The 27648-nt window shown below is 40.3% G+C and overlaps 2 protein-coding genes across 5 annotated transcripts; one reads left to right on the top strand and one right to left on the bottom strand.

The window, feature by feature from the left end:
* Positions 1 to 2466, top strand: crhb (corticotropin releasing hormone b). The gene is made up of 2 exons (XM_006633902.3): positions 1 to 654; positions 1483 to 2466. Exon 2 carries the CDS (start codon positions 1503 to 1505, stop codon positions 2001 to 2003), a length of 501 nt encoding a protein of 166 aa, XP_006633965.1. The 5' UTR covers positions 1 to 654; positions 1483 to 1502; the 3' UTR covers positions 2004 to 2466.
* On the bottom strand, positions 2077 to 26947 carry trim55b (tripartite motif containing 55b). Of its 4 annotated transcripts, XM_015353805.2 has the most exons (11): positions 26549 to 26947; positions 26197 to 26369; positions 19898 to 20075; positions 17734 to 17829; positions 14542 to 14775; positions 13305 to 13327; positions 13085 to 13209; positions 12303 to 12520; positions 9304 to 9573; positions 7668 to 7758; positions 2863 to 2956 (listed from the first exon to the last, which is right to left on the bottom strand). In XM_015353805.2, exons 1-11 carry the CDS (start codon positions 26711 to 26713, stop codon positions 2946 to 2948), a joined length of 1584 nt encoding a protein of 527 aa, XP_015209291.2. In that variant the 5' UTR covers positions 26714 to 26947; the 3' UTR covers positions 2863 to 2945. The 4 variants fall into 4 exon arrangements, with proteins under 4 accessions (XP_015209290.2, XP_006634066.2, XP_069047636.1 ...); XM_015353804.2 differs by lacking the exon at positions 7668 to 7758 and having other exon boundaries at positions 2077 to 2956; positions 19898 to 20072; positions 26549 to 26944; XM_006634003.3 differs by lacking the exon at positions 7668 to 7758 and having other exon boundaries at positions 2077 to 2956; positions 26549 to 26942.
* Positions 26948 to 27648: the final 701 nt, after the last annotated feature.

The raw sequence follows: 27648 nt of genomic DNA, 5'->3' as shown, positions 1-27648 counted from the left end.
AGCCAAGTTATTTTTACAAACTGCGAGTATCGAACTTTGGGAAGAACTGCTCAAGCCTTTACGGTTTCATTTTCAGTACCAAGGACAGAGACAAGTAATTTCTGTTTATTTTTGACCACAGGATGCGAAAACGAATGTTCTAGGATGCTCAGGCGTTAAAGAAGGACTGATGAACAACCAGACAGAGCCAGGTGAATCCTAATTGAGAAAGCGATCGATTTCTTCTTCCGTTATCTGAAAACTTCACTACAGTTTCGGCGAGAGACGTTCATTCAAATAATGGGGAAAGCAACAAACGGTGGCACTTCTTGTGCGTAGAATTACGTCACGGCGATCGGACACAAACTTCTGGAAATAATTGGACTCCTGTTGCGGAATAAATTTGCCCACCAGCTTTTAAAATTCATTGTTCATTCAGGTGTCTACCCATGCAAATCACTGCGCAGACGCAAGATCTGAGCTCAGAGCGTGACACTTGTCACAGGTCTTGGGGTATAAAAATCCAACATCCAGGCTTTCTTTGAAGAAGTAGTTCGTTTACAGGTGTCTTTACAGACCGGTAGCAAACCTGGAAGAAAACAGCATCTTAACTGTGAGCCTTATCTGGTCACCAGCGTCCACGGACATACGTACGGCCATTCTCTTGTAATTCAGGTACGGGAACTTGAAAACTATCTTTTAAGAGCCTCGTAATTTTGTGGTGCAATACGTTGTTTATAATAAGTGTTTAAATAGCGACAGAGAAAGTGTCAGTGTTATACGTTTATTATTTCTTATTTCCGAAACTGAAGGTGCAGGAAGCTAGGAAGTCAGAAGTGTATCTGTTTTTAATACTGTTTTAAAACACAGTGTGAGACTCCGACACTGCTATTTGGTGTCACGGATTAATTTATTTTTTATACAAGTAGAAATCTAGTTTTGTAACACCAACAGATTCCTACATTTTAAAGTTTTCATCCACAGGTTATTAACATTGGAAATTCAAATGTATAAGAAGTATGGGCCTTTATAGTAGGGAATATACAGCTGAATGTGTGTTGTGTACTGTACATATAAGTTTGCCTTCGTATTGCTTTACCTTATTCTGTATGTTTTTCAAAGGAAGGGAAAACACTTTAAAATGATCATTCTGAATTTTTGGCATACTGTAGATTTTTTTTTTAATATTGCACACATTAACAAACAATTTGGAGCATCTCAATCTCTATACAATTTATTTCTGGCTGAAGCGCCTACTGTCATAATGATAACTGTTGATCTGCTGTACATATCAGTACAATTCAGTCAATATCTTTGATGCCTGTAAACCTCGGAAAGGCAATAAAAATATACACAGAATGTCCACTCTCCAACACGAAACGCCGAATGACGTTTTTCGGTAGGGTGAGAGTTTTGTTTAACGTAGTTCTTTTGGTGTCTGTTTGGAAACACGCAAACTTAAGTTTTTAAAACAAAAAAAAATCGAATCTCTTTCCTCTTCAGGTTCCCGCTGATATCCTGTCATGAAGCTCAATTTCCTTGTTTCTACTGCTATCCTGCTTGTTGCCTTCCTGCCGCGTCATGAATGTAGAGCTATCGAAAGCCCGGGGGCTGTCCAGTCCGGTCGGGGTTCCGAATCTGAGCTACAGGAGCTTTCCCTTCCGCTTTTGGTGAGACTGGGAGAGGAGTATTTCATTCGCCTGGGCAACGTAAATCAGAATCCCCCCTCGTACCTGCCCAACATGTCCCCCGACGCGTCCCCGGCTAACGTCAACAGGGCTTTCCAGATGCAGCTCACACAGCGTCTCCTGCAAGGCAAAGTTGGTCACCCCAACCGGCTTCTGAGCAGCCACGATGACCAGCTGGAAGACCTGACGGGAAGAGGGAAGCGGTCCGAAGAGCCTCCCATTTCCCTGGATCTGACCTTCCACCTGCTACGAGAAGTTTTGGAAATGGCCCGGGCGGAGCAGCTTGCCCAGCAAGCGCACAGCAACAGAAAAATGATGGAAATCATCGGGAAGTGAACGTGACACAGCTCCATCTGCCAAAGAAGTTTTACATCTAGCACAAAATACACAGTATCCTGTACCATAGCGCTGCTTTTACATTATTTATTTTTTATAGCTTTAAACCTCAAACGAAGGAAAATGATGAGGAATCGTAGCCCGCTCGATGGTTGGTAATCAGACTGGCTCATACATGCAAGATAAATGCGTCATTTTAATTTGTATAACTGTTGTAACAGTGATATTACAAAACCGTAGCATTTACACAAAACCTTTCACATTTTCAAAACAAAAAAAACCCAATATATTTTAAGTAGAATTGTAGGAAATTCACTAATTTCAGAACGCCGTATTCAGAAATGGATGCCCTCTCTGAAATTCAGTTTCCCTGTAATCTACCTTGTTTACGTTTGATAATAAACATAATATGAGCAACGAGTCATTTTTTTGTTGTGCAAGAGAATGTCTAATATTTATATTTTTAATAAAAGCTTGAAAGTTACGTTTACATTTCATTGTGTAAATTCTTGAGTGCCAACACCTCTCACAACGTGCACCAGAAGTGTGTCATTAGGTGTTTTACCAGTGGTATTTTCAAGGTTGAAAGTGTTAACTTGGCATCCATTCATTCACAAGCAATTTCATTACATTCTTTAGCCATGTAGAATGCATCAGCTGTTTCAGACAAGGTGTTGAATTGCTATAAACCCCAACCCGCTCTTTTCAGTCACATCTCCGTCATATCGTGCGTGTACCTAACGGTACAGTTAATACACCAGCACAGCGAGGCACTTGTCTTCACCAGTCGCTCCTCGCTTGTTGTAGGCTCCATGTCTGGAGGACAAGGCGAGCTACTCTTTAAGGGAGTTTAACCAGGAGAAGGAGAAGACGTGCCGAGGTCCGTCGCCGCCTTTGTCTTCTGCGTTTTGTTGACTTTCGCTCGGTCCGCCGGCCGCAATCTCAGAACCAGCCTGTTTAAAAGGAAGCGAGGAAATATTGGTGTATTTTCAATATCCCATTTGCTGTTTTTCCACTGCAAAGTTAACAAAAGTTAACTACATTACTCTAGATATTTTGTTGGTTTTGGTACCCTTACGTTGTTATTTAGTTTGAACTTGAAACCTTATATTTACTATGGCTATATTAATTCTAGTAACGGCGGCTTGCTTAATAAAGGGAATTTTTCTCATATTTCTGGAGTAAGATAAAATTATATTTCTGACATATTTTATAACGTTGAAAAACTCTTTCTTTTTTGAAAATGAAGTTAAGCTGCACACAAATATCGTCGCCTACAGTTATGTCAGAGGTAGAAGCGGTTGTGTGCACTCAGTAAACACACCAAGATACTGAAAGGCGTGCGCTGCACACGGGAGCAAATCGTGTACAGTATAACGTATCGTTGTAATCGCCTACGCTACAATTGAGGTAGTTTATACTGCAAATTTGTTCCGCTTCCAGCCCTGCCGACCCAACGTTAAAAGCCCGAGCCTAAATTGTTACCAGGTAAGAAAGTATTGTATAAAAATCAGCTATTATTTTGTTTTTTAGTAACATCAGCTCTGAAAAACACATACTGTACTAATAGACAATGACGGAAAGAGAGAGAGACGCTTTAGTATTTTGTTCTTACATCTTTTGAGGGGTGTTTGATTATGAATAAAACAATGAGGAATAATTTGTGGATAAATCAGATGGACCATACAGCTACACTTGCAGGTTCTTAGTGCACCCATCCACTGGATAATTACTTTATTCAATTCAGGGTCGCAGGGGAGCCCAAGCCCAGCAAGCAGCAGACACAAGGCAGGTATACGATGGACTGGGATGCCAGTCCATTACAGGGCACACATTGACACAGACTCACATCAGAGGCAGTTTTTCCAGAAGCCAATTAGCCTACCAGCATGCTTTTTGACCATGGGAGGAAACCCATGCAAACACAGGGGGAACATACATACTCCATGCAGATAGTAGCCCAGGAATTGAACCCAGGGCCCCAGTACTGCAAGGGAGTAATGGAACCACTGCACCACTGTGCCACCTATCTGTCCCTTAGTATCCAATTATCCTATATAAAATGCACATGATATGGTTTGTATGTTTTCAGCCATTTATTTGACACACTGCACAGATAACATTAATATGTATAATGAATTTCATCATAAAATATATCAGGGAAATCTACGATAGTGGCTCCATATTATTAATAATATGCCTGATTTAAAAAATAATTTACTTTACTTTGAATCATGCTATATATTTAAATCTACTGGGCCTCACAGAACGTTTTGATTATTGCTTGAAGATATTACTTCCACATAAGACTGTATATTTATAAAACAGAAGTTCCCGCAAACAATCCACTCAGAAACTTATTTACTGTAATGTGACAGCTGAAAGGGGAAAGCAGTTTGCTAAAATAAATAAGGTTATGTTATAGTTTCTCTATAAGAGGCACTAACCTACTAGATTCCATAAGTATAATGGTGAGGTTTTTGTTGAGTCTCTTTAAGAGCGTATCTCTGAATGTCATCCTCTGACATCTCTCCTACTGTAGGCGTTTTACCATAAAACTCATGAAGTCCTGGTCCAGTCCTGGTCCTAGACGGCTGGTGTGTCCACAGCTCTCAACGGCTAAAGCAACTAATTATTAGCTCAAGTAAGCCTATTTAACATCTTCCCATACAAGTGGTAAGAAGTCTGGCAGAGTAATACTGTGACTGCCTGCCAAACTGGATTAGTCAAAGGACTGGGCGATGGTTACAAATGCCAGTTTTATGACTTTAATACTCTTGATCACTCATCCTATTGATCAATTTCCACAAAATGGGTGTGACGCCTCTTCAGAATGTGAGGTATAGCTTTACATTCAACTGCAGCACTCTCTGCTTCTATCCTGATCTCATAAGCAAAGCTGAGTCTGGTGAGTGCTGGGATGACTGATCAAGGAATACCAGTTTGCTGTTCTAAGTGGTGATCATGAACCACTAGCAGGGCTAAAAACTTTAAACTATATAGAGCACAGAAATTAGCTCAAGACCACTGGACTGTTGACTGTCTTATCCATGCAATCATATCTATCAAACTGGCTGCCAAAAAATCCCTAGAAAACCAACAAAAAGAGACCCAGATTCCAAGTGGCAGAAGATGTCACACCTACAATCAAAGGAAAAGTGTAGCAGGCTAGGCTATAGAGAGAGTAATTTACCACAAAAGGACATCACATGTATTCTACTACCTGTAAATAGGATCGCCAGGTGGTAATTTGGCATTAATTATATTACTGGTGATGATTTATTTACACATTCTTACACGGAACTCACTAATGGTGTGTTTGGCATGAATGGGTTTTACAAGTGTACAGTAAGTCAGCGGCTGGATTTTCTGTTTTTATTCTGTAACATTTCTGTTACTGAACAACTCCCACAATGGGTTTTCAGACTCTCTAGCGGCAGGTCTGACAATATTTGTTTTTAAACATCCTGAATACTGAAATTATACCATCAACGTTCTTTGCAGATTTTACACATCACATGGCAGGATGGAGAGAACAACAAAGGTGCTCTCTCCCAGGCAGACAATATAAGTATTGAATCCATGAATATCTATCAACAGCCCCACTGGGCTGTTTGTGTTGGGCAGATATCAGACTGCACGCTCTCAGAGAAGGCTTTCTTCTTCCAGCAAGACATATCAGATGTCCTAACCTGACAGATTGATGTGAAGAGTCTATGTACAAATTCCTCACTTTTACTACAGGGAAATACAAAACCAGGGCTGAAGAGGCCAGACCAACCCTGTTGCTTCCTAACCTTGACTTCGCATGCAACCTGATGTCTTTCCATTTCCCCTTTATGCCTGTAGCTAAACTAATGGCTAATCCTGTTTGGCCAGGAGCATACATTAAACAAGTGAGACTGTGTTCCCTAAAATAGCAGCAGTTGGTATGTTACTTTAGATGATTAACCTTTTTGTATTCCATCTCCTCAAGAAATTAAACCTTACTTCAACCCATTGTGCTCTCTCACCAGTCCAATCTGTCACCAGTGTAGACAACCCTCGCTGAATGTTAAACACTTTCATAGAGCTTGCAGACAGCTGGAGACAGTTCCTCTCCTAACATTGTGGAAATGTAGAACCTTATTTACATGTATTATTAGATCTTATGTATTTAGTTTCTCTCTGTCTCTGGAGTGTCTCATGAAGAATGTTACATCAATATCAGCTCCTGGGAAGTTATAATGCAATCTGGGAAAAAAACCCACTGCTTTCAGGCTCAAAGGTATCAGCCTAAGTAAGCTAAACAAGTGTATCAGAGAGATATCAACAAGACCAGATTGCACAGTACATGATCTCTTCAGACAACACCTTCTCAACTGGCAGGGTATGTTGGTCTTTTCACTCACGTACGGGTTCATGCAAGACAGTCATCCTTGACTACAAGGCATAGCCAACGAGTGATCTATTGAGAAATTTAACATTAAAGAGTAAAATCGACCTTCACAGACTTCCTTTTCAAGTATTTCACCATTAGTCTTTAAAAAATGTAATTAAATAGCTGCCTTGTTATCACTTTCAAGGCATTCATACATCTATGTGCACATAAATACTTGAGAAAACCAAAATCACGTAAAAAGATTTTGTCCATTTTTGCATCAGAATACAGTGCAGCCCAATGAATTTGAACTAACCATCATATCCAATTATTTTATGCAAAGCCTTGGAACAATGGAATACATCCTCGAATAGTCATAGGTGGAGGATTTAGTCAATTACTAGTCAAAAGATGTCAGTTCTATATACCATTCCTCATTTATTGTGCTTTTATAGGTGGAATAGAATGGATGTGGAAAATCATAAGGTCACATCTTTCATCATACAGAACACTGAACTGAAGGAGATGTGTTTGAAGTATACTACAGCATAACATTCCAACTATTAATATTACATTTTAAAGGTTGTATCCTGTTACTTGTTGGTTATTGATGTCATGTTATCTCTTGATTCCAATTATTTTGTGGGATTTACCTGTACTGCAGAGTTTTTTTAAAAATGTACAAGTTAATAAATTGTTTACAGGACCTTGGTAGAATAAAATATGTACTGTATATCTTGTACATCAGTATGGATATGTATAGATTTAGATAAGTGCAAGTATATTTTGAATGTGAAAAATGGGTAAAGTCCGTGGTGATGGTATATCTTTAGAGCCCACATGACATTTATTTTTTATTACGCTTGCACTAATAGTCCAAATTGGTGCCCAGTGTGTATTATCCATATCTATCACGGCTGCTCATTTTATTCTGCCAAGGCAATCTGTCAAAATGTAAGTAAAACTAAAAGGGTAGGAAGGATAATTGGAAAGTGTATTTGTAAGTGTCTTTTGTCATGTTGTTTTTTTCACTTAACTCTTCTTAATAAGCATGTGAACGAGTCAAAAAAAATGCTTAGGAATCTTACAGAAGGGAAGTGTACTTTTCCCGCTTTTGCAATTGTTTATTAACTCTGAAAAAAGAAAACTAGTGTCCCGTTATTTTAAAACAGGATGCCAAAAATTAATTGAAAATTCCCCCCACACACAAAACAGTACTCCAAAGTCTCATTTCAGCATACAACAGTGATAAACTATATTTCGGAGGAATTAGTTTGTATGCAAAAAGGAAATAAGTATCCTACCCATAAAAGTTACAATCACGCCCTGAATCTGATTCCAAAGGTGACGGAGTATCATAAACAAAGCCAGAATTGTCAGGCAGAAAGCTAGCCCCTGTGAAAAAACAAAATACCAAAGCTTCATGTCTGCACAGTTCTATTAAACCAGATCATTTTAAACACTGAATGTTGAACAGTCACATTTAACTCTTATGGAGCCCATTGAGTGTTTGCACTGATGATAACCTCTTGCCCTCCTACAGACAGATAAACACAGTGCTGATCATTTGTGCTTGATTGGTCAACTTGCAAACAGTTTCAAATAAAGTATCATCCCACTGGCATTGATCCCAGCCACCTGTGGGCTCAAAGCACACAAAACTCTAGCACCACAGTCTAGACAGCAGTTAGCTCCTCTATGCCAAAAGACTGGTCCTCTGTGGTAGAGGTTTACATTGTCTAGCTTTCAGAAGGGAGGTGATCTCATTTCTGTAACTTGCTCAGTACATGAGTCCTGTTACACTGCCATCCACATTGACATTTTGGTGCCATTGCCGAGAGTACTGGGTTGTTCACCCATACTGACTTTTTATATTAAATACGAAATGGTGCTTTTCACCTAAACCTGCAGCTTGGAACATCTCCCTCACTCATAGCAACACTGAATATAGGTATTTATGCACACATAACTCCAGTTATCCATTCTGAACCTATTTGAAAAGGGTTCATTTAAGAGGTACAGTAGCAGTATACTTGAGAGTCTGCTCTGCATCCGAGCTGTAAAGAAACAAGCAAAAGTTCATTCCATAATGAATAGTAAACAAAAAAAAGATAAAATAACTTCTTTCTAATTTTCTCCATTCGTTTACATATTTCAGCCTTCCACAATCCCCCTGATATTTATCTTCAGGATTTCCATCTTTGTGGACCCTCTGTCTCACCTCTCCCTACCCATTCTCACACCATATTTCTTTTATTCTTCTTACCCACCTCTCTGCCTCACATTCCTGTTGTTTTCTTCTTTCACATACACCTAAAGAGCCTCCAGAGCCAAAATGTTCTTTTTTTCTCGTTTTACTTTTCCAAGTGTGTTTAATCTCTGCCTGTTCCAGTTCCACAGTGTGATGCTTCCACAGCGATGTACTGTAAGTATATTCCCTGACAGAAAACTCGTGTATATGAATGTGGAGAAACAGTCAATGATGTTTTATTGACAGTCTCTACAAGAGCAATAAAGAAACAGTAAAAGTCGGAAGAGATGTCTAGTGTAGCTCAATGAGAAGAGGATTTTTCTTCATGAAACTTTTGAAAATGAGTTGAAAGATGAATAAATATCAAACTGTCTTGTGACTAATACAGGTTTCGCATATACATAAGGTTTACACAACAACACTGAATCTTAGCAAATAGTTTTGCGTTGCAGTCCATATTTAGGTTGACAGAATAGAAAAAGTGGGACTTTTCTTTTACTGTCCCAGTCCTGAATAAAAAATATCAAACCAGGTCACGTTTATTATTCGAAGACAGAAAGGGACACCGAAGAATGGGCTGAGAGTTTCACAAAATCCCTTTGTCTCTCTTCGTGGGTGATAATGAAAGAGGAAAGCGGCTGGCTCTGTGCGAGCGGGTGAACCCGGCGCGAAGCAGACGAGGTACAGACCTGGGAAGGAGCAGAGCCAGACTCCTTGTGAGCTCCGGCCGGGCTTTCTTGCGTTGTCGGCCCTGCCGCCACCGGCAGCGCATCCCCTAGCTTTGACCCCGAGGCGTCCGGCTGAGCCGTGCCCTGCCCGGGCGGGGCGAGGCCGGGAGCGGCCGCCGGCCCGGCTGTGGATTTGTACCAGCCGGGGTAGAGCACTGGGTCGGCTGCAGCCGCGGCGGAGATCCCCTCAGTCTTCGCGGTGGCCGGAGCCGCACTCTGCTCAGGCGCTCCCTTTTGGGGACAGCAGGCAAGGGAAGACAGATACACCACAGGCGCCCTTTCATTATCGGTTGCCCATCAAAAGCCACAGGGCACAAACCCTTCCCAGACCTGCTCTTGGTGGCCTTGCAGTGACATAAGTGAGCCATCGGAGATTAGCAGAAAATTCTAGACTCGGACGGTTTGCAAAATCACTATTGCAATATGACTTTTTTTTTTGGCTGAAGTGTTTGATTAACAGAAAACGGGATGGTTTTGAAAGTTTTATACATTTGTACGTTTTTAGAGATAATAACTATCCTCATCCTACTCCATTAAAGGTCTCTAGCTCATATATACCAGCAGCTACTGTATATCACCCTGCGACACACAACAGCCAGCCCACTGAAGCTCAGCAGGTGTGAGCCTGGTCAGTACCTGGATGGGTGACCCCCTGGGAAAGACTAACGTTGCTTCTGGAAGTGGTGTTAGTGGGGGCCAGTAGGGGGCGCTCATCCTGAGGTCTGTGTGAGTCCGAATGCCCCAGTACAGTGACGGGGACACTATACTGTAAAAAAAGCACTGTCCTTCGGATGAGATATAAACAGAGGTTCATTAAAAATCCCAGGGTGTTTCACAAAAAGAATAGTGGTGTTACCCTGGTGTCCTGGCCACGTTGCCCCCTCAACTTTACCGAACATGGCCTCCTAATAATCCCCATCTCTGAACTGGCTTCAACTGCTCTCCTCCCCACTGAGAACTGGTGTGTGGGGAGCATACTGGTGCACTGACTGCTGTTGCATCATCCAGGTCGGGCTGCACATACTGTAGATGGTGGTGGAGGGGCGTCCCCACTAGTTGTAAAGCGCTTTGAGTGGAGTGTCCAGAAAAGTGCTATAGAAGTGTAACTGTAAAAATCTAAAGAATTCTGCAACAGGGTGTAACTGTACATTAAACACACCCACTCTAGATACTGGTCATCTTTGGGATCACATTCAGATGTTTTCCACTTTAACTACAGAGTCTTTTATAGTTTTTTCCTTTATGACATTCTCCGATGTAATTGCTTTTTATCTCAATATAATGAGATATCAACCATTGTTTTTTATTTCTATATGGCAAATGAGATCCCCTGACTGTGAACTAGTCATAACTCTGTACCGAGGATGCCAAGGATAATGACACTTGAGGGACACTTCTCTGCAAAAAGCAGATCTCTCCCAATCACCATCAGTTTTCACTTTTTTTCAAGTTCAAGTTTTCTTAATAACCCATTCATTTTTGTATGACACCCATGCTCAGGATCCTCAAGTTTCCTAATAAATCTGATTACTTCCTTGGAAATGTTTGAGCTTTAAATTTTATCACTACCTAGTCTCATGCATTTGTTTACTTTCTTTACTTTCAACAGAACTTGTGATTTTTGTGCTGTAACTCCACATAGTACTGTAATATGACTGAACTGTGAGATGCTTCGAAATGCTGCTGATCATTAAAAAGGTTCTCTGTAACATAAAATATGATGTAGGAAAATACTTGCAGGTAACTTCTGAGCAGACAAAAAGAATAAGCTTATTAATTGTATAGGCAAGGTGTAATGGCATTAGCACTCCCTATGAAAGCTCATGCAGTTGACCAATCTAGTGCAGTACAGTTCATAATTGCTCTAAGAAAACCAACCACAGCCTAAAGATGCCTGGGAGTTTTGAACTTAGCAGGCGGGCTCACAGGAGACATTTCCTGCTGGGCTGAGACTTATGCCCAATGATATTTCGATACAAAAGAAAAGGTTCTTGTCAGACCAAAGTTTAAAAGGGAAGTTTCTTATAGACTAAATGTCACGCCCCCTGCAGCCAGAGGGCGCTCCTACTCTGTCCTGTCCCCAGTTTCCTGTGCTTTGCTTGTCCTTCCAGTGTCTCTTTCTCTCTGGGGCTATATATTTCCGGGTCACTCATTCACCTTCGCTCAGCATTGACATTCGGATGTCCTGAGACCCGCCTAGCATCCAGGTCGCCCCACGTCCGCTGCCGGAGGGCCTTGGTTGCTATACGACTCCTGAACTGCTGAGCCTGGACTTTTTCCCAAATCTGACGCTATGCATTTTAGTCTTTTTCCGCTCTCCTGCCTCTCCACGGTTTGTCCCTTCCGACATCCGTGACACTAAAATGATCTAATTCACTTAAACGGACTTGAGTCCTGCATTACACACATTCTGTTATGCCCTTCTTTCACCATCACTCACGTTCAGTAACATTTTTTGTCTCTTTTGATTGGTACACGGTCTGTATTGGTCTGTAAAACAGGATGAAAATTCACCGCTAGAGAGGGCAGACTCATTGCTGGAAAGATTAAGGTTAAGGACTTGATGATTACAAACCGGGTGGCTACAGTAAAAAAAAGAATGAGGTAGTAATTCTATTTAAAACATATTGTTAAGTTGTAAATTTAATATTATCTGCTCGAACTGGTCTGATAAAAATATCTTGGGCATCTTCTGCCTGATGCTGAGCTGCATAAAGATTGAAGTCCACTCCTTTAAGGGACTAGAGAGTATAACTCTGTAGAGAAAGGTCATGTCTTTTAAATTAGAGCTATTTTTGGGTTTTTCAAAGATTTAGAAGAATTCAAGTTTCTCTCATAATAAAGTCCTGGTTGGAACATCACAGATGTGAACTTCTGAGTGAATATCTGGAATAGTGAATGCTACTGTTTGAATTGTAAGGCAGCTATTAATCTGTTGTACAAAGATCTGGAGATCTCACCTGTGCAGCTGTGTCTGGTGACTTGGCCAGGTCCTCTTTAGGAAGGCCATCAGCAGTTTCAGCTGCATTCGTACCCGGGAGGGGTGTCTGCTGGGCCTGTTGAGGCTGTACCCCGATATTTGTCCCAACCCCATCTCCATCAGACTGCTCCGGCTCTGTGTGGGCCTCCTCCAGCTCCTCTTCTTCTTCATCCTCCTCTTCGTCTTCCTCTTCCTCCTCTGTTCAGGGATGAGAGAGTAATAATGATCATTTTCATGTACAAAGTGACTCTCCAAACCCAAGGATGCTGTACGTGGTGTTAAAGAAGAAAAGGAGAAAAAATAACATAATAGGTCAAAAGAAAAAAAATGAAACAAGAACTTACAGGAAACACTGTAAGGCTCTTAGACACAGGCCCTAGTAAAAAGGTGAGTTTTAGGTTTAGATGTGAAAGAAGTCAAAGAATTTGTCTCTCAAAAATCATGCTGCACAAAGAAAATGTGAATGAAAAATCATGATGCATGATGATTTGCAAGACATCCTGAAGTATACAACAAATACAATTAGCAAGGTTCAGCACAGCAAATCTGCATTTTACTTCAGATGGCTGCTGGTTTTTTATTTGTGAGTTTACGCAATAAATAATGCTGTTTGAAATGACATGTTGTCATTGGTTGTCTATAAATATAAAAAGAGGAGTCTCAAATTGCCATTCTGTGGTAAAGATGTCTTTATGTGTCCGCTCATTGTCTACCCATTACTAAATAAATGTGTGCTTAATACTGACACTGGAATTTCTTTACCTCTTTCAAAATCTATGTTCCGCAGAGCTCTTCCTTCTCTTTCAAAATTGACTGTGAAATGATCCATGTCTTCATAGCCACGTTCCACTTTCTCCAGGTGTGAGATGTTGGAAGCCTCGCTAATTCTAAAAAATAAAAGAAAATCTTCCTGTTTCTACGCTAAAGGGTGGTAAGAAACATCTGACCCTGTAGATTTCTAGTAGGGCGACAGTGTACTTACTTTTGTAAAAGAGGTTTTGAATTCTGTAAAAGAGAAAAGAAAATGAGAGGGGAATGGTTAAAATTAAATCGAGCTGTTTTAACAAAATGTATTCCTCTGTGACCTTCAGTCACATCAATCTTTAAAATTATAGCATGCTTTCTGTAGCAGTCTGTTGAATAGATTACAGGGTTTACCTTTAGTTGGTTTAAAGAGAGGAACAGAGGTGAAAATGTGCTCTGTACAGCTGTACAAATTCAACAGAACACTTTGCACTGGTATACAAAGGGGCATTCATACGATTCTGTATCACTGGCACATTTTCCTGGGCAGGAATAGTGATCGGCTGATCGGTATTATACAATACATTTATTTACACACTCCGCAAAGGCATAATACTGAATTTACACAAAACAATGTCTGTCAAATTAAGGGCAGTTTTAAAACCCTGTCCTATCTGAAAGTGTTCCAGTGAAGACAGTCATATGGTCACCTTATTCAGTCCACTTGGTGCTCTGTGATCATTGTCTCTGTACTGAAGTATGGTCTACTGCTACTATTGAGTTAATGACCTAAGAATCATTATTAAGCCTACTGTGAATATTTACATGATATTTGCAAACATTCTCAGTGGCATTACACTTACTCTCATTGTTATGGTTTGCCATGGTATAGAGTATAATGTATCATACCTCAATGTGCTTTACCACGGTTATACCATGATATTACTAGACTTTAGTAGGTTTTTCTTCATGTCATTATGCTTTTATGTTGTTAAATCACTTCCATAAAGGAAGACGCCCTTTTAAATTAATACATGACTTTAGATTCTTCTATATTATTTTACATACAATCTCTCAAATACTTAATTAGTATAATTAATCAACATCATAATTTCAAGTGTGAAAAACATTAATGAAGGAATTGTTTTTAGCAATTGAATGTGAAGGAAAACACTATAATTAACCTTATAAATCTCTGACTACGTAAACAGGCTAAATTCTTAACTGTCGTCTACATTGTGTGGTGTTGTCTGATGTACTGTGTATGTCCCGAGAGATCAGATTAAAAATTCCAATACGTACATATGGTAAACTGCTCTACTCCCTACTCTACTATTCAGATTGGAACAAAATACCAGAAGAAACTGGGTATTGCAAAACCAGGTCAATAGATAGAATTAAGAGCTACTTTAACACCTTGAAACTTTAGTGTTTTTTTAAATAGCCTTCACATATGAATAAACACTTCTGCATACCTGCAGAAAAAGGGCCATCTCAGATTCATCCATTGTCTGTATTCCTGACTCTACGATCTTTGACACTGCCTCTAGGTGATCGCCATACTTCTTCTTCAGTGTCTGAACATAATGCAACTTCTCCTCCTGCTCACATGTAATTTTCTGGCTCATCTCTGCTTTGCGCTCCTCCAGGATCACGTACAGGCAATCAAACTTTTCACACACCTGTGACTTCTGCCTCCTGCAGTTGTCCTGCAGGAAAAAAAAAGGTCTCGAGATTATTCATTTGCATATCTATTTTTAGAAGGAATATATTTCATGGAAAAATAAAGATTTAACAATAGGGAAAGGAAAGAGGACCAATCAAATGACAGACGTTGTGAATATGAACAAAGAAAAAGGTGCAAAGCCATCTGAAACTCATTACGAAGTAGTTCTCTAAGGGCATAGTAGCACGAACTTGCATTTGAAAGCAATTTCCTACATAATTTAAGTGCAATTCTACAGAAAGAGTTACTTGTCTTTGTGCTCACTTCAGAAACTAAAGGTTTTTAAATCCCAAGTCCTTTCAGAAAATAGATAGGAAGAAAATAGGACAGTAGCTGTAATAATGATAGGAGGATGAAATGAGTCATGAATTTCTAGTGGATAGAAATTCTCACGTTTCCCTCCAATAGCTATATTGGTCTGGTGTGCATTGGTTCACTTCAACTGAAGGCTCCGTAGACCACACTGTGTAAATACAGTATAATGCTGTAAAAATCTGAATGGTTCTATTAATTAAATATAGTAACCACATAGTTGTATACACCATAAGGTTCGACCATGGTGTGGAAACATTATCACTATTGCAAAAATAAAATAAAATCAGCTTTTATTTGTTTGGCAATAGAATGTAATGGCAAGTTTGTGCATATTTTCCATGTACAACAGATTTTTAGTACCTCAGAGAATACACCAGAGTTGCACTCTCACGACATAATTTCTAGTATCTACACATTGGATGTTTAAGATTAAAACAACAGATTTTTTCATGTCTATTTAAAGATGTCAGTTGAACTTGTGCATACAGTATGTGCGTGGGCAGCCCAAACTGTTCCTAAAAGTTACTCAATACAAAAAAATTAGGTTCAGTACAAGACTGTATCTGCGGCAACATTAACACCACCCACACAACAAGGATCAGCATGTGCCTGTTGCTACTAAAACCGTATGTAACGCATGATTCATATTTGACCTTAAAGATAATGTATAAAATGTAGGATTAAACTTACATTTCTGACTTAATTTTCTGGCTATGCATATTTGACTTTGATTCCTAACTATGTATACAGTACACATACTTAACAAAGTTGCATTTCCATATTGAAGAGCTCTGTCTTTGATTAATTCCCCGATCCCATGTTTTTATTTCAATTATAATCATTTATTGGCCTGGTACAGTAGATGCTCTTCTCCTGGGCAAACTACAATAAAATAAATGACGTTTGCATGAGGTAAATGCAAGGAGCTGTCACATCCTGTATGTACAAGAATAAATGAATAAAACTACATGAAGGCCGGCATAAACTGGACCTGCAATTGAAGCACTGTGCTAATCAAAATGAAGCAACAAGAACTACAGCGGCAATCAGAATCCATGTACCAGTCTAAGAGTGCAATCCAGTGTAAGAGGAACTGAGAGCTGAGAAATCGCTGGGGCTGTCTCACCGGATGGGTCTGTGGAGATGCTCTAAGGTGACTCTGAATTCTGAACAAACTCTAGAAGAAGGGGAAGAGAAAGTCTGGCGGACGTGGAGCAGGAGAGAGGGCGAGAGGGGATGTTGCCAGAGAAGAAGAAGGCACTGGAGATAATTAGGAGAGCAGAGCTTGATACAGCACGTGGCAAGAAGAAAAGTTTTGAATCAGACGCCTGTGGCAGTAAGGGCTCTAGTGGGACTAGAACAAAAGGACTGGCATGAGAAAAGTGAGAAAAAGAAAAGAGAAAAGTGTGCTGGAGGAGCTGGAGCGGATGGACAGCTTCAGCAGGAAGGCCCATCATTAATACTGTAAGCAGTTCTTCAAGCAGAAAGCATGGGCTCAGTTATAATAAGGAAGGAGATGGAATGACTTCAGGCTGTAGCATGACTTCACAATCAGTGCTGATGGGCAGGTATTTTATAGAACAACTCCACCCTGCCACATACCGTACACACACCCCGCAGGCCCTGGAAATACATCACCAGTAAGAGCAAAAACACTATCATGGCACGTGCTGAAGTAAAAAATGATGCCTTTGCTATGTAACGCATCTAGGTTTTTCTACCCACTCACTAAAGAAATCGACAACCCTTTGGATGACGATTGTATGCGCACAATCCTGAGGTTCTATTTTTTTAGCTTCATGAGAGCAAAGGTGCATCATGGACTTGACAATCACCCAACAGAACACATGTGGAAAAAAACATCACATTCGGCATCAGGACAGAGTAACTTGGCCTGTTGGGAATACAAAGCTTAAACATGTAGGGTAAATTCTGTATTAAGCTGTGAATTAAACGCTTGTGGATTCAGTCCCCTAAACTGGATAAGGCTGTCTGAATTACATGACTGGCAAGAAACATGTCTGTGGTGAATAACAGATATAATTTCTATTTTCAATGCCTGTTTTAGGGTCATTCATTTGTTTCTTAATGGGCACTGCATAAGCCCCAATACATTTTAATTAAACGGTTTAATTACAGTGCTTTTTGAACACTGTGGGTAACACTCGCCCTTTTACATTGAAGCCAGTGAATAGTACCATCTGTTTAATTTGAAAGAGGCTCAACTACTTTCGTATCTCAGATTAGTGGCGTCACTGAATTAACACATAATGCTGGGTGAGCATATACTCTGCATACGTGGAGGTGGCAATGTGCTAATTAAATAGACAAAAGAAGATGGTATTTTAATTGTAGGCCAGAGAGTCATGAGGCGTAGGTTTCAAACAAATATGTATGTATGCCCATAATTAAAAAACTGTCAAACAGACCAGCATCACAGAATAGATCAACTGATCCCTTAAAACTGTGGTCTGAATTGATTTAGAATTCAACATCACCCACATACTGGCAAGACACAAACCAAAGAGAAGCTTGACACAATGAAGCATCTGACTGAACAACAAAAGTGTCTGTACGGAAAGTTACTTCGCCAAGAACGTGAATGAGGCAGCGTAGTCAATTTTACCTCAATGCTTCTGCAGCTTTCCTCCAGTTGACTAATAATGCCCTGAATTCTGTCATTGTTCCCAACCAGCATTGCAATTCCATCGCTGAGTTCAGCCTGAAAAATGTACGGACACCAGTATTATGCAGACTAGTTTTTTCTAACACTATTTCCAACATGAATCAAACAAGCAGCAGTCGAAAGTTCTGTACTGTGAGTATTTGTAAGCATGATCTAGACACAGCCACATGTGCAACAGGAGCTGAAAAACAGCCCCAGTCAATATATCAGTGAGCTATGTCTGTCCCCTGACATCTTGTCTAATAACATGAAAAGAATAACAGCAGCATAGCTCTCTTCCTTGTCCGGTCACACTCGCCGCATTCTGTCCTTCCAGAGCTGGTAACCCTGAAATGAACAGAGCAGTGGTGTTCCCTAAATTTGCTGACGCTCCGGAGCATGAGAGCTTCTGCATTTACAAAGGTCAGTGCGCAAACCTCAGAATTCATGACCTCAGAGAGATTCAGTAGCTCTGAAGCTCTACAGACCACTTCTATGTGCGATGATCTGCAAAGTTTAGTGTTTTACTTGTCTTGTTTTACATCTTGTTGCAAAGCTGTTAGCTACAGTATGTGTTTCAAGGCATCATTAAGATATTGCATTTCCAAACCTGAGTATTGTAAAGGAGACAATACCAGTACTATTAAAGATTTATCGTTTTGCCACAAAATCTTACCTGTTAATTTTGTGCTACACTAATCAGAACTGTTACCATCAAGCCATTTTCAATGTTACAAAAACATGTCAGCAGCCGTATCAAGGCTTTAAAACAACTTTATCTGGAGTCCTGCAAAGGACTTTTAATGTGAAAGACTAATAAGTCTCATTGTGATAAAATTATTTCACAGGCTTTCAAAGGTCTGTGTGCTCTACACTGTATTTTAATCCCTGCAAATTAAACAAAATTTGCCATTAGTTTTAGGCACTCTTGTTCACATACTAAACAAGGTAGTGTTTGAAACTTGAAAACAGAAAATGGAGTTTATAACAAAGCTGTCACGGACGTCCAAAGGGACTAACCGTGAGGAGCAGGAGAGCGGAAAAAGACCCATATGCGTAGCGGCGAGACGGGAAAAAGGCCCGGGCTCATTAGTGCAAAGAGTTCAGGAATGCCGTATAGAAACCTATGCCCTCAGGGAGCGGACGTGGGGCGCCCTGGTGCTAGGCGGGTCTCAGGACATCCGAACCTCAATGCTGAGCGAGGACAGAGTGCAAGACCCGGAAATATATAGCCCAAGGGAAAGAGAGGGACAGGAAGGACAGCAGACCGGAAACTAGGGACGGGACAGAGAAGGAGCGCCCTCTGGCTGCAGAGGGCGTGACAGAAGCTTCAGGAGGGATGGCAACAGCCGAGGTCAATCAACCTCAGCTGTCAGTAATCCGTAATCATTCTTGATGCTGTTTCCTCACATTAAAATAAGAAATACTATACATAATCTCCTTCTCTCCCTCACAACTGTCTTTTCCTTCCTCCATCCCATCTCCAACTCTGCACCTGCCCCTGGGTCACTCTAGTCGGGTTGAGCCAAATTATTCTAACATAAAATTCTCACTAAACCCTTTAATACCCCTAATGCTTGGCTGTTGTCAATTCCAGGTGAACCATGAATACAATAAGTATGAGTCAGTTAAAAGCTTTTCTATGCTCCTTTCCCATGGTCTTGTTGAGCTGCCAATGAACAAAAGAGACAAATGGGGTTTTGAACAAAGGTTTGGAAGGGATGACAGCAACCAAGGGCTTCCTCAGTTCTGCGGCTCGAGCGTGGAATTCTGCATGATGTCACTCCTGAAAACACTATAAATGCCACTGTTAGCTCCTCTCTCTTAGTCGCATTGGTCTTTCTACATCCCTCCACCCTCGCAGCTCCTGCTTAGTCAACGTCTCTCACTGTCCTGGGGTCCTAACTTCCTTCTCCCGCAGCCAGGTGGCTGAGGTTGGCTGTCAGCCAAGAGGGATAAGCCGAAGTTTAGTATTCCTAACTCTTAACTAACCATCCTTTCAATGCATTTTAATTCCAGGTGATGCTATTCCTCATGAAGGAATACCTGTGTCGTAATTTCTCCTCTAATCCGTGATGTTCTGGTTCTTTCAACCCACAGCGCGGCTGAGAAGACGAGACCTCACCTTTTGCCTCTGGTAAACGTTTGAGAGCGGCGCCACCTCGCAGTCTTTATGCGCACCAAACACTTTGCACAGGGAGCAGGTTGGTATTTCACATGTCACACAGTAGATGTTGATCTTCTCATCTTCGTGTTCCTCGCACGTGGGCTGCTCACACTTCCTCTCGCTGCCCGATTTACTGCTGAAGAGAAACACGTGGCTGGGACTCAGTTCCAAGACCACTCCAAGCTGCTATTTCATGTTGTCACATAATATTTGATAAGATACCCTTAAGTCATCTCCATGAAACAATGTTAACGGCTGTATGGCTTTTGATTAGAAACATGAGCTTTGATTTATTTGTTTTTAAGGCAGTTGATTACAGCTTATGGTTATGTTCATCATGGCCTGACTTATCTTTCATCTTTCTAGGTGGTACAGTCTTTCTGTTTTAAGGTACCTACTAAAATACAAATGACATTGTCTAAATGCCATAGTACTTTTCTACCTTATCTCAATGTGATTACTAGTTCGCCGAAGACCAGTCTCACTGCCTGGATAAAGTTCAGTGTAGCCAAGTTACCAAAATAGCAGAAATTGCTCCGACTTGTATTTTCTACCATATTTCATATGATGAAAAACTTTTATCAGTGGAAACCCTGCTAATAGTGCTGATAATTAGATGTCTAGCTAACAGAGTCACATCAGGCTGTCTTTTTGGCAAAAGATGATCAAACTGCAACCCAATGAGAGGGTGAAAGACCTTCATTATCCCTGCTTGGAAAATGTATCTTCATGATTTTCACTTGTGCCTTTCTTACAGTAAAGCAACAAGGAGCAGTATGTAATGATAGAAGTTTACAAATGCAAAAGGGGGTGGTTTGTTCAACAACAAAGGACACGGGGGAGGAACAAAGCGAAGATGTTTAGCAGAGGAAGACAAGAATTCTGAACAGGAAACTGGGGGATGAATGAACTCCCCTCTCATTACACACTCCACAGGGATCCAGAGAAGGCTAAACAGAACCATGGGATTCATCTGCTGGAATGATAATACAGGAAACACCTGTACTGTGCATCTTCTCAAAATCGATCATTAAAAACCATAACAGGAAACTTCCCAGAGCTCGGAACTACAGCAACACATATAAAAATAAATCTAAAAATGACACTGTGCCTGTGTGTGGCCAGGTCCTCATTAGGAATGAATCAAAGCTTCATGTGGACAACACTGATAGATGTCAGAGTTTCAGGGATGTGCAGAACGATACCTTCATTGTGACGCACAGCAGACCAGTCAATGGGGAGCTTCACATGTGCTAGTCTGAGGAGGAGTGTTTAGTCACTGCTGAATTCCAGCAGTGATTAGTGGAGGCCTGACTGCATGGCACTACACAGATCATGTCCTGTATCACAACTGCCGCACTCCCAGAAGGTTCACTCTAATGTGACCACATTCCAGCAGGACAACACATACAGTATCCTCAGGCGGCTCATGTATCAACAGGGTTCTTGCAAGATGAGGATATGACAATTATGTTCTACTTGCCAGATCTGAGTCTTATAGAACAATGGTGAAATGAGCCGGGATGACTTGTGTCATTCGTGGTACAGAGACCAGTGAACAGGTAAGTGCCTGAGCTGCACTGGACTCCATTAATGGGCAGTATGATACGCATAGCATCATACTGCCAGACATTCAGATTCAGTGAGAGGAATGGGACACGAACCCACAAGACAGTATCTACAACCTGGTTCAAAGCCTGCAGAGTGGATGTGCAGCTTGTATTACTTCCAGGAGTGACCATAGTACTAGGCAGTGACTTTCACAGATAATCAGCCATGTTGATGATAAATGTTAGTCAGTATAATGATTGAACTACTTCATATCTAATGAAATTTTGTGCTCCTGCTGCAAAAAAAAGATCTGTCGTTTTCCAGACAATAACATTGTGAATTTGTTACTTATGTATGCTTCTTTGGGTACATACAGAGCTGCCTTTATGCTTAGCATAACCTACAATTCTACACTTGCACCACATCTCTGCAGCTTTTCTTGTACATTTACTTCATTTTGCCCCATAATTTACCTTGCTAAGCATTTTACACTACATTTTCAATCTCAAGTAAAATGTTTTAAACAGGAGTCAATTTTGAATAGAATCAGATTTTCAGGAGTATCAACCTTTGCCAAGACAGTCATGAAGTAGTCTTGTCTGACTCTTGCCTGACTCTCTCTCAAATCTCCCAGAACCTTGTGCTCATCTGGCTCTTTCGGCATCACATGTAGCTGGGCTTCTCTATGATTCTTCAGAAAACCACGTAAGCACATTCTTTAAACAACTGATGCTTTTTGAACATTTCCAAACAGTATTGACAGAAAAAAGGAGCTTTCTTTCGAGACATGAAAGTAGGAAAAATATGAATATCAAAAGAAAATATTAAAATAAAGTTAAATTTCAGTACTAATCAATCCTAACAATAACTGCTTGCAAGTAAAAAATATATTTTTGTTAGACACAATTGAAGCCAAGAACACTAAGTGTTTAAGAAGAAACTTATATGATGAATAATTCAGGATTCATTTGCCTACTGAACACCAAGATATTAATAGCTTTCTGGATTTTTCAGTGTTTTACAGTAGTTGCTCCTAATAGTAACATACCTTTTAGTTTTGTCTAAGCACTCCTCCTGATTCTGCAAGAAATTTCACTGTTTTGTGCATTGCTAATAAAATGGAAAGCAATGTTTTCTTACGGATTTAAATTGCATGTGCTGAAGGTTCTGTAACTATCTGAAAATTCCTTGTACAAGAGTCTTCTAGAGTCTTCTGAGCATGCTTTATCACCATATATAGTTTATCTCCAGACAACAGGCTATGCCAGTTTGACCACAAAGAGATACGGTATCATTTAAACATATATAGTACTAGTCAGAGCCAGCCAGGCTAAATGTCTGAACATTGTTAAAGTTAAACCTGTTATTTTTCAGGATTCAGAATGCTGATAATAATATGTAATGCCTTCCTGGAAATACTTTACTTTTTCTGTGCTGAAATATGTCAATAAGGTTATGATATTATGCTCTGCAGCAGGATGCATTTTTGAGATTGTCAAGAGGTCACATGTTACTGTGCTGTTCTGTTTCTACCCTTTTGCTAATTCAAAGACGTCTTTCTTATGCACAACAATTACAGTTTTGACAATGAGAGCTTAACCTGTGGAGGAACAGTAGCGCCTTTCTACAGGATTCATGAGGAGGGCAGAGACACGGCTAAAATGACTTTTTAAATAAAGTTAAAAGACATAAATAAGAGCTTCTTCACATTCAATTCCATTTTGTATGTCTGTTCGATTGTAACATGAACCCCTCCTGCCGTAGACTTCAGCAGTAAACACATCAGTATTTATCCTCCTGATCAAATCACAGGAGTGTGTTGTTTAAACTGCAGTCATGGACATTATGATATAGTTAGCATGGATATCACACATTTTCCAGTTGAACTAGGAGGAGCACATCATGCAGATCAACATGACGGGCAAAACAATAGTCCTGCCTGATAATATATTGTATAAATGATGCTGCTTGCCTAACAATTGCAGCAGTTAAGCCATATTTTAAAGTAAGTCCTTTAATGTATACAGTAGTTTGTATTTATTTAACATTGCACCAAATTTTAAGCCACAACACAAGGGCTTAAAGTCGGGTTTGCATAATCTTTAAAATGGAATCAAACAATGATTCAGGCTTCATTTATTTGCAGCTTTTGAGCAATGGCAGAAACAAGTTAAAGCATCTGAACATAAGGAAAGTGTTGCAAATGAAAGAAAACAGTTTGATTTGCTGGACTTGCATTTATCTAAGGACCTCTCAAAGCTATTTTGAATGATCCTGGTGTGTCTGTAAAATTAAAATGAGTATAATCCTTCTAAAACGCACATGAAACTGCAACAAAAGCAATGGCATTTAACAGAATAGTTCTCCAAATGCACTGCATACAGTCTTCTGCATTTCAATTATGATATTCATTAACATTGGCTCATAACATTTAGGCATTATACTGCGACGTAAATGATTCAATTTAATACAGTTCAGAAATAATTGTTTTAGCAAATAATACGGAAAAATCCTGACTGATGCTTTTTGTCCTGGAACTGATTCAGCCAGCAAAAGCACCGGGGCTGAACAAGGCACTCAGGAATACCTTGGGTAGTCTGAGTGGTTTTAAAAGCTCCAGGTGCCTCTTCAGCGCCCAAACATAAATCTATTATTATTTAGATAATTGCTGTCTTTCAAACAGTAAAGAGAAATTTGTGTATCCAAACTCAGGCACAAGAGGCCCCTCTGAAGAGGTTAGCCGGGAGCGAAGATCTGCCGGGACCACTGCCAAGGTTGTCCTGCCAAGTGAGTCATCAAAACACATTATAGCTCCGTGACCTCAAGTGCAGTTTTGTGGAGTGGTCTTGTTCTAAAAGTCTCCCATCCCCACCCCATCTGGGTGCAATCCAGATGAGGTTTGACTGTGCTATTTCAACTGATGAGCTGGGCCATTTTTAATTTTTAATTTACCTAAATAAGTTAAAAAATCGATGAGCTACTCTTTTCTGGTTGAAATATGTTCCTTTTAGGAATAAAGTCTTGGCAAATGAGGAAAAATTCTAAGTGACAGGAAAGGAGTCAGTGAATCCAAACCACCTGAGGAGCACTTAATATTCATGTAAGTAATCACCACAAATGTGCCTGAAACATTTAACAGTAACAGGTGTAACTTTACTGCTGTAGTGTATATTAATTCAATTTTAGGGCCCAATAAAGACCCTGTGGTGACAAGTACTGTATGTCCCTTCTGATAATTTAAGACAGCTTGTGTCCTTTGGGATCAAGTCACTTCAACCAGCCTGCTCATCAGAAGAATATATTCATCGCAACAGCCAAGCCAAACAAGTGTGAGGGCAATATTCAAGTTCTGCTTGCTTAGTTCAACACACAGGTGCAAGTAATGTGATTTTTCAAGATATCACGGATATTACTACTAAATTTCGCAATATAATGTGTCATGGTAGAAAGAAACAAACACTTCTCTCGGTGTGGATCTGTGACCACATAAATCAAAGATGTTCTGTGCACATTTCCATTCATAATCTCTTGGGTCCTATTACAGGCACTGTGATAAAGAAGTTTTTTTTGCATTTTCCACCTGAATGTAACCTGAATCAGCTATAGGAAAGTTTCAGCAGAGTTAGATCTCAGCTGATATTACCATCTAGCCCCATAAAAGGACATCAGGAAGTGGCAGCTTTTATAATCAGAAAGGATGCTCAATGCCCAATGCATTTGGATTCCTCCACAAATTGGGACAGCCCATACATTTTTTGCTTGTGTGGGAGAATTCACACAAAAAAATGCTCAACTCTGGTAAACACATAATATATGGGAGGCTGCAGAATCTAAAATGACAACCAGTGCCATATAGCCTGGTGCGGACGGTTAGTTATGAGATTTAATTTCATCCTGCCATCAAAGGTGTGACCTCAGTCACACTGCTTGTGTCCAAATCACAGCTGCAAGGTTGTCTAAAAGAAGGATCTGTCCGGATATTGAATGCTGCTTTGCTGACTCATTTGCACGTAGGGGGAAACTTTCTCAGTGCTACAGTTTTCACATCATGACTACAGTGGGTTTTGTCTTGTACAGGCAACAACATTACAGACGATAGATTTCTGTTTAACTGCCAATTTGTTATACAGTATCTCTTGAGGGCAGTCCTGATGGAGTCGAAATTTTTTGTGCAAAAGCACAAGGTTGTGAACTAAAACAAAAGCTCTTAAACATAGCTCTTAAAAAGCTCATTTCAAATATAAACAGCATACTAGAAAAGAAAACATTTTAATGTTTTTTTTTTTAAAAAGCAGTGAGATAAAGTTTGTCTACGTAACAACTTATTCTCCTGGTGTCTCAGTGAGGTCAAAGGAAAATATTGTAGCGCTTCCTCCTCACCACCAGGCGAGGGCATTACAGTATCTACTGCATGTGGAACATAAAGAAGATTTCAAATGTGATTCTAATTCTTATTTTGTAGACATGAAACTCACAACAGTGAATGTAAGGTAGGCCTTTTGCACAGCTGTGTTCATGTGATGCAGCCTTTTTGGAATTGGGAATCTCATCACAGTTACCGATGTCGCATTTTGAGGTCTTTGTATCCTAAAGAGAGAAATTCTCCAGTCAGCTATGATCGTAGTGTAGACTAAAACAGAGCGTGAGTACAGCTGACTTCACATACGGTACAGTAGCATGATTATTTCCATCGAATGCAGGCTCACCTGATGGACTCCATTTTGTACATATCGATGATGTTTTCCACCAGAAGGTTCCTCTGCAGCCCATATACCCCATGTCGGTCCAGAACCACCTCGTGTCTGCAGGATGGGCACCGGAACCGGCCTCCTGATGACACTGTGGTGCCCGCTCTGGTGGGTAAGTAAGGATTTGAGGCCTATACCCACCAGGAACAGAACACAAGGGCACAGAAAAAAAAATGATCCCGCAATCCCACTACATGTTCTTCATATTCAATGTTTAATTGCAGACATTCTTACTAAATGACCTAGAGTGAAAAGCACACAAAGCAACACAGTATGCAAAGTTTAATTCCAGGCTGATTACAACACCTACCTGGAAAATATCATTGGCGCACTTCCGGCAGAGGTTGTGCTGACAAGGGAGGATGACCACAGGTTTGGTAAATATTTCCAGACAGATGGGACAAATCAGCTGTTTCTCCAGGTTGTCCATGGTGTGATTCTCTTTGGAATACGAGTGCTCCAGGGAAGTACTCATTGCGCACTCCAAAGAACCGCAAGGCAAGGTGATTTACGTAGCAAAATCCCCCCAAAAAAGAGGGGAAAAAAGTTTCGCCGACGTTGTACCTGGTGGGGGGAGGGAGGAGGTTCTTTCCTTGTAACAATGCAGAGCCCAGGGTCTGAAGAAACGTCCTCAGAGTATCTTCACTCAGATCACATTGCTTAATGGCCAGCGGTCGGCTGAGTGTCAGGGCGCTGTTTTTAGAAACATCAACGTCAAAGGTTGCCATGCTGACTTGACCATATATGAAAACGACAAGAGGAGAGATCCTGGCAGCTGCTCCGCCACTGAAGGGGACAGAAAGGAGCATTGTGGGTTCAAAGAAAACAGAGCCACTCCGCATACTTTATGGAGACCAACAGCTGAGGTCACAGTGCGGGAACTTTTTTAAAACCACGAGAATACGCTCGAATACGCTACACTGCCCTATGTCTTCCTCATTACGTTGCCTTCTCTAATTAAAGGCCAAAGACAAGGCATCTTATTCAGAAAAAAAAAACAAACAAAGAGGATTCAGTCTTTCAAACTGCTCAAATAAATTTCAGGGCAACAATAGGTATGGTATTGTCATCAAAACCGTTATTTGAAAAATGAAACTCTCATTCAGCTGCAGCTCTGCTTTGGTTGGTAAATGGCTTCAACAACCATAATCAGTCAATCTGTGCTTATTATGTTAATATTTATCTTGTAACTGTTATTGTTATTGTGTAGTTTGTGACCCCAAACCATCAGATACCCAGCCCCATCAATAAATACTGATACTTTTGTGTACAAAATCCTATTTTTCCTAACACCCGATCTTTAAAAGAACATTAGGTCTAGCGAAAATTAATTTATACTGTATTCCTTTTTTTGGTTTCACTACAAATTTTAATTTTAGAAAACCTAAATATCAAAAATACTTTACCACC

This window comes from Lepisosteus oculatus, chromosome 6 (genome assembly GCF_040954835.1).
Source record: "Lepisosteus oculatus isolate fLepOcu1 chromosome 6, fLepOcu1.hap2, whole genome shotgun sequence".
NCBI classification, from domain to species: Eukaryota; Metazoa; Chordata; class Actinopteri; order Semionotiformes; family Lepisosteidae; genus Lepisosteus; species Lepisosteus oculatus.
This window is presented reverse-complemented; position numbering and strand designations above follow the sequence as displayed.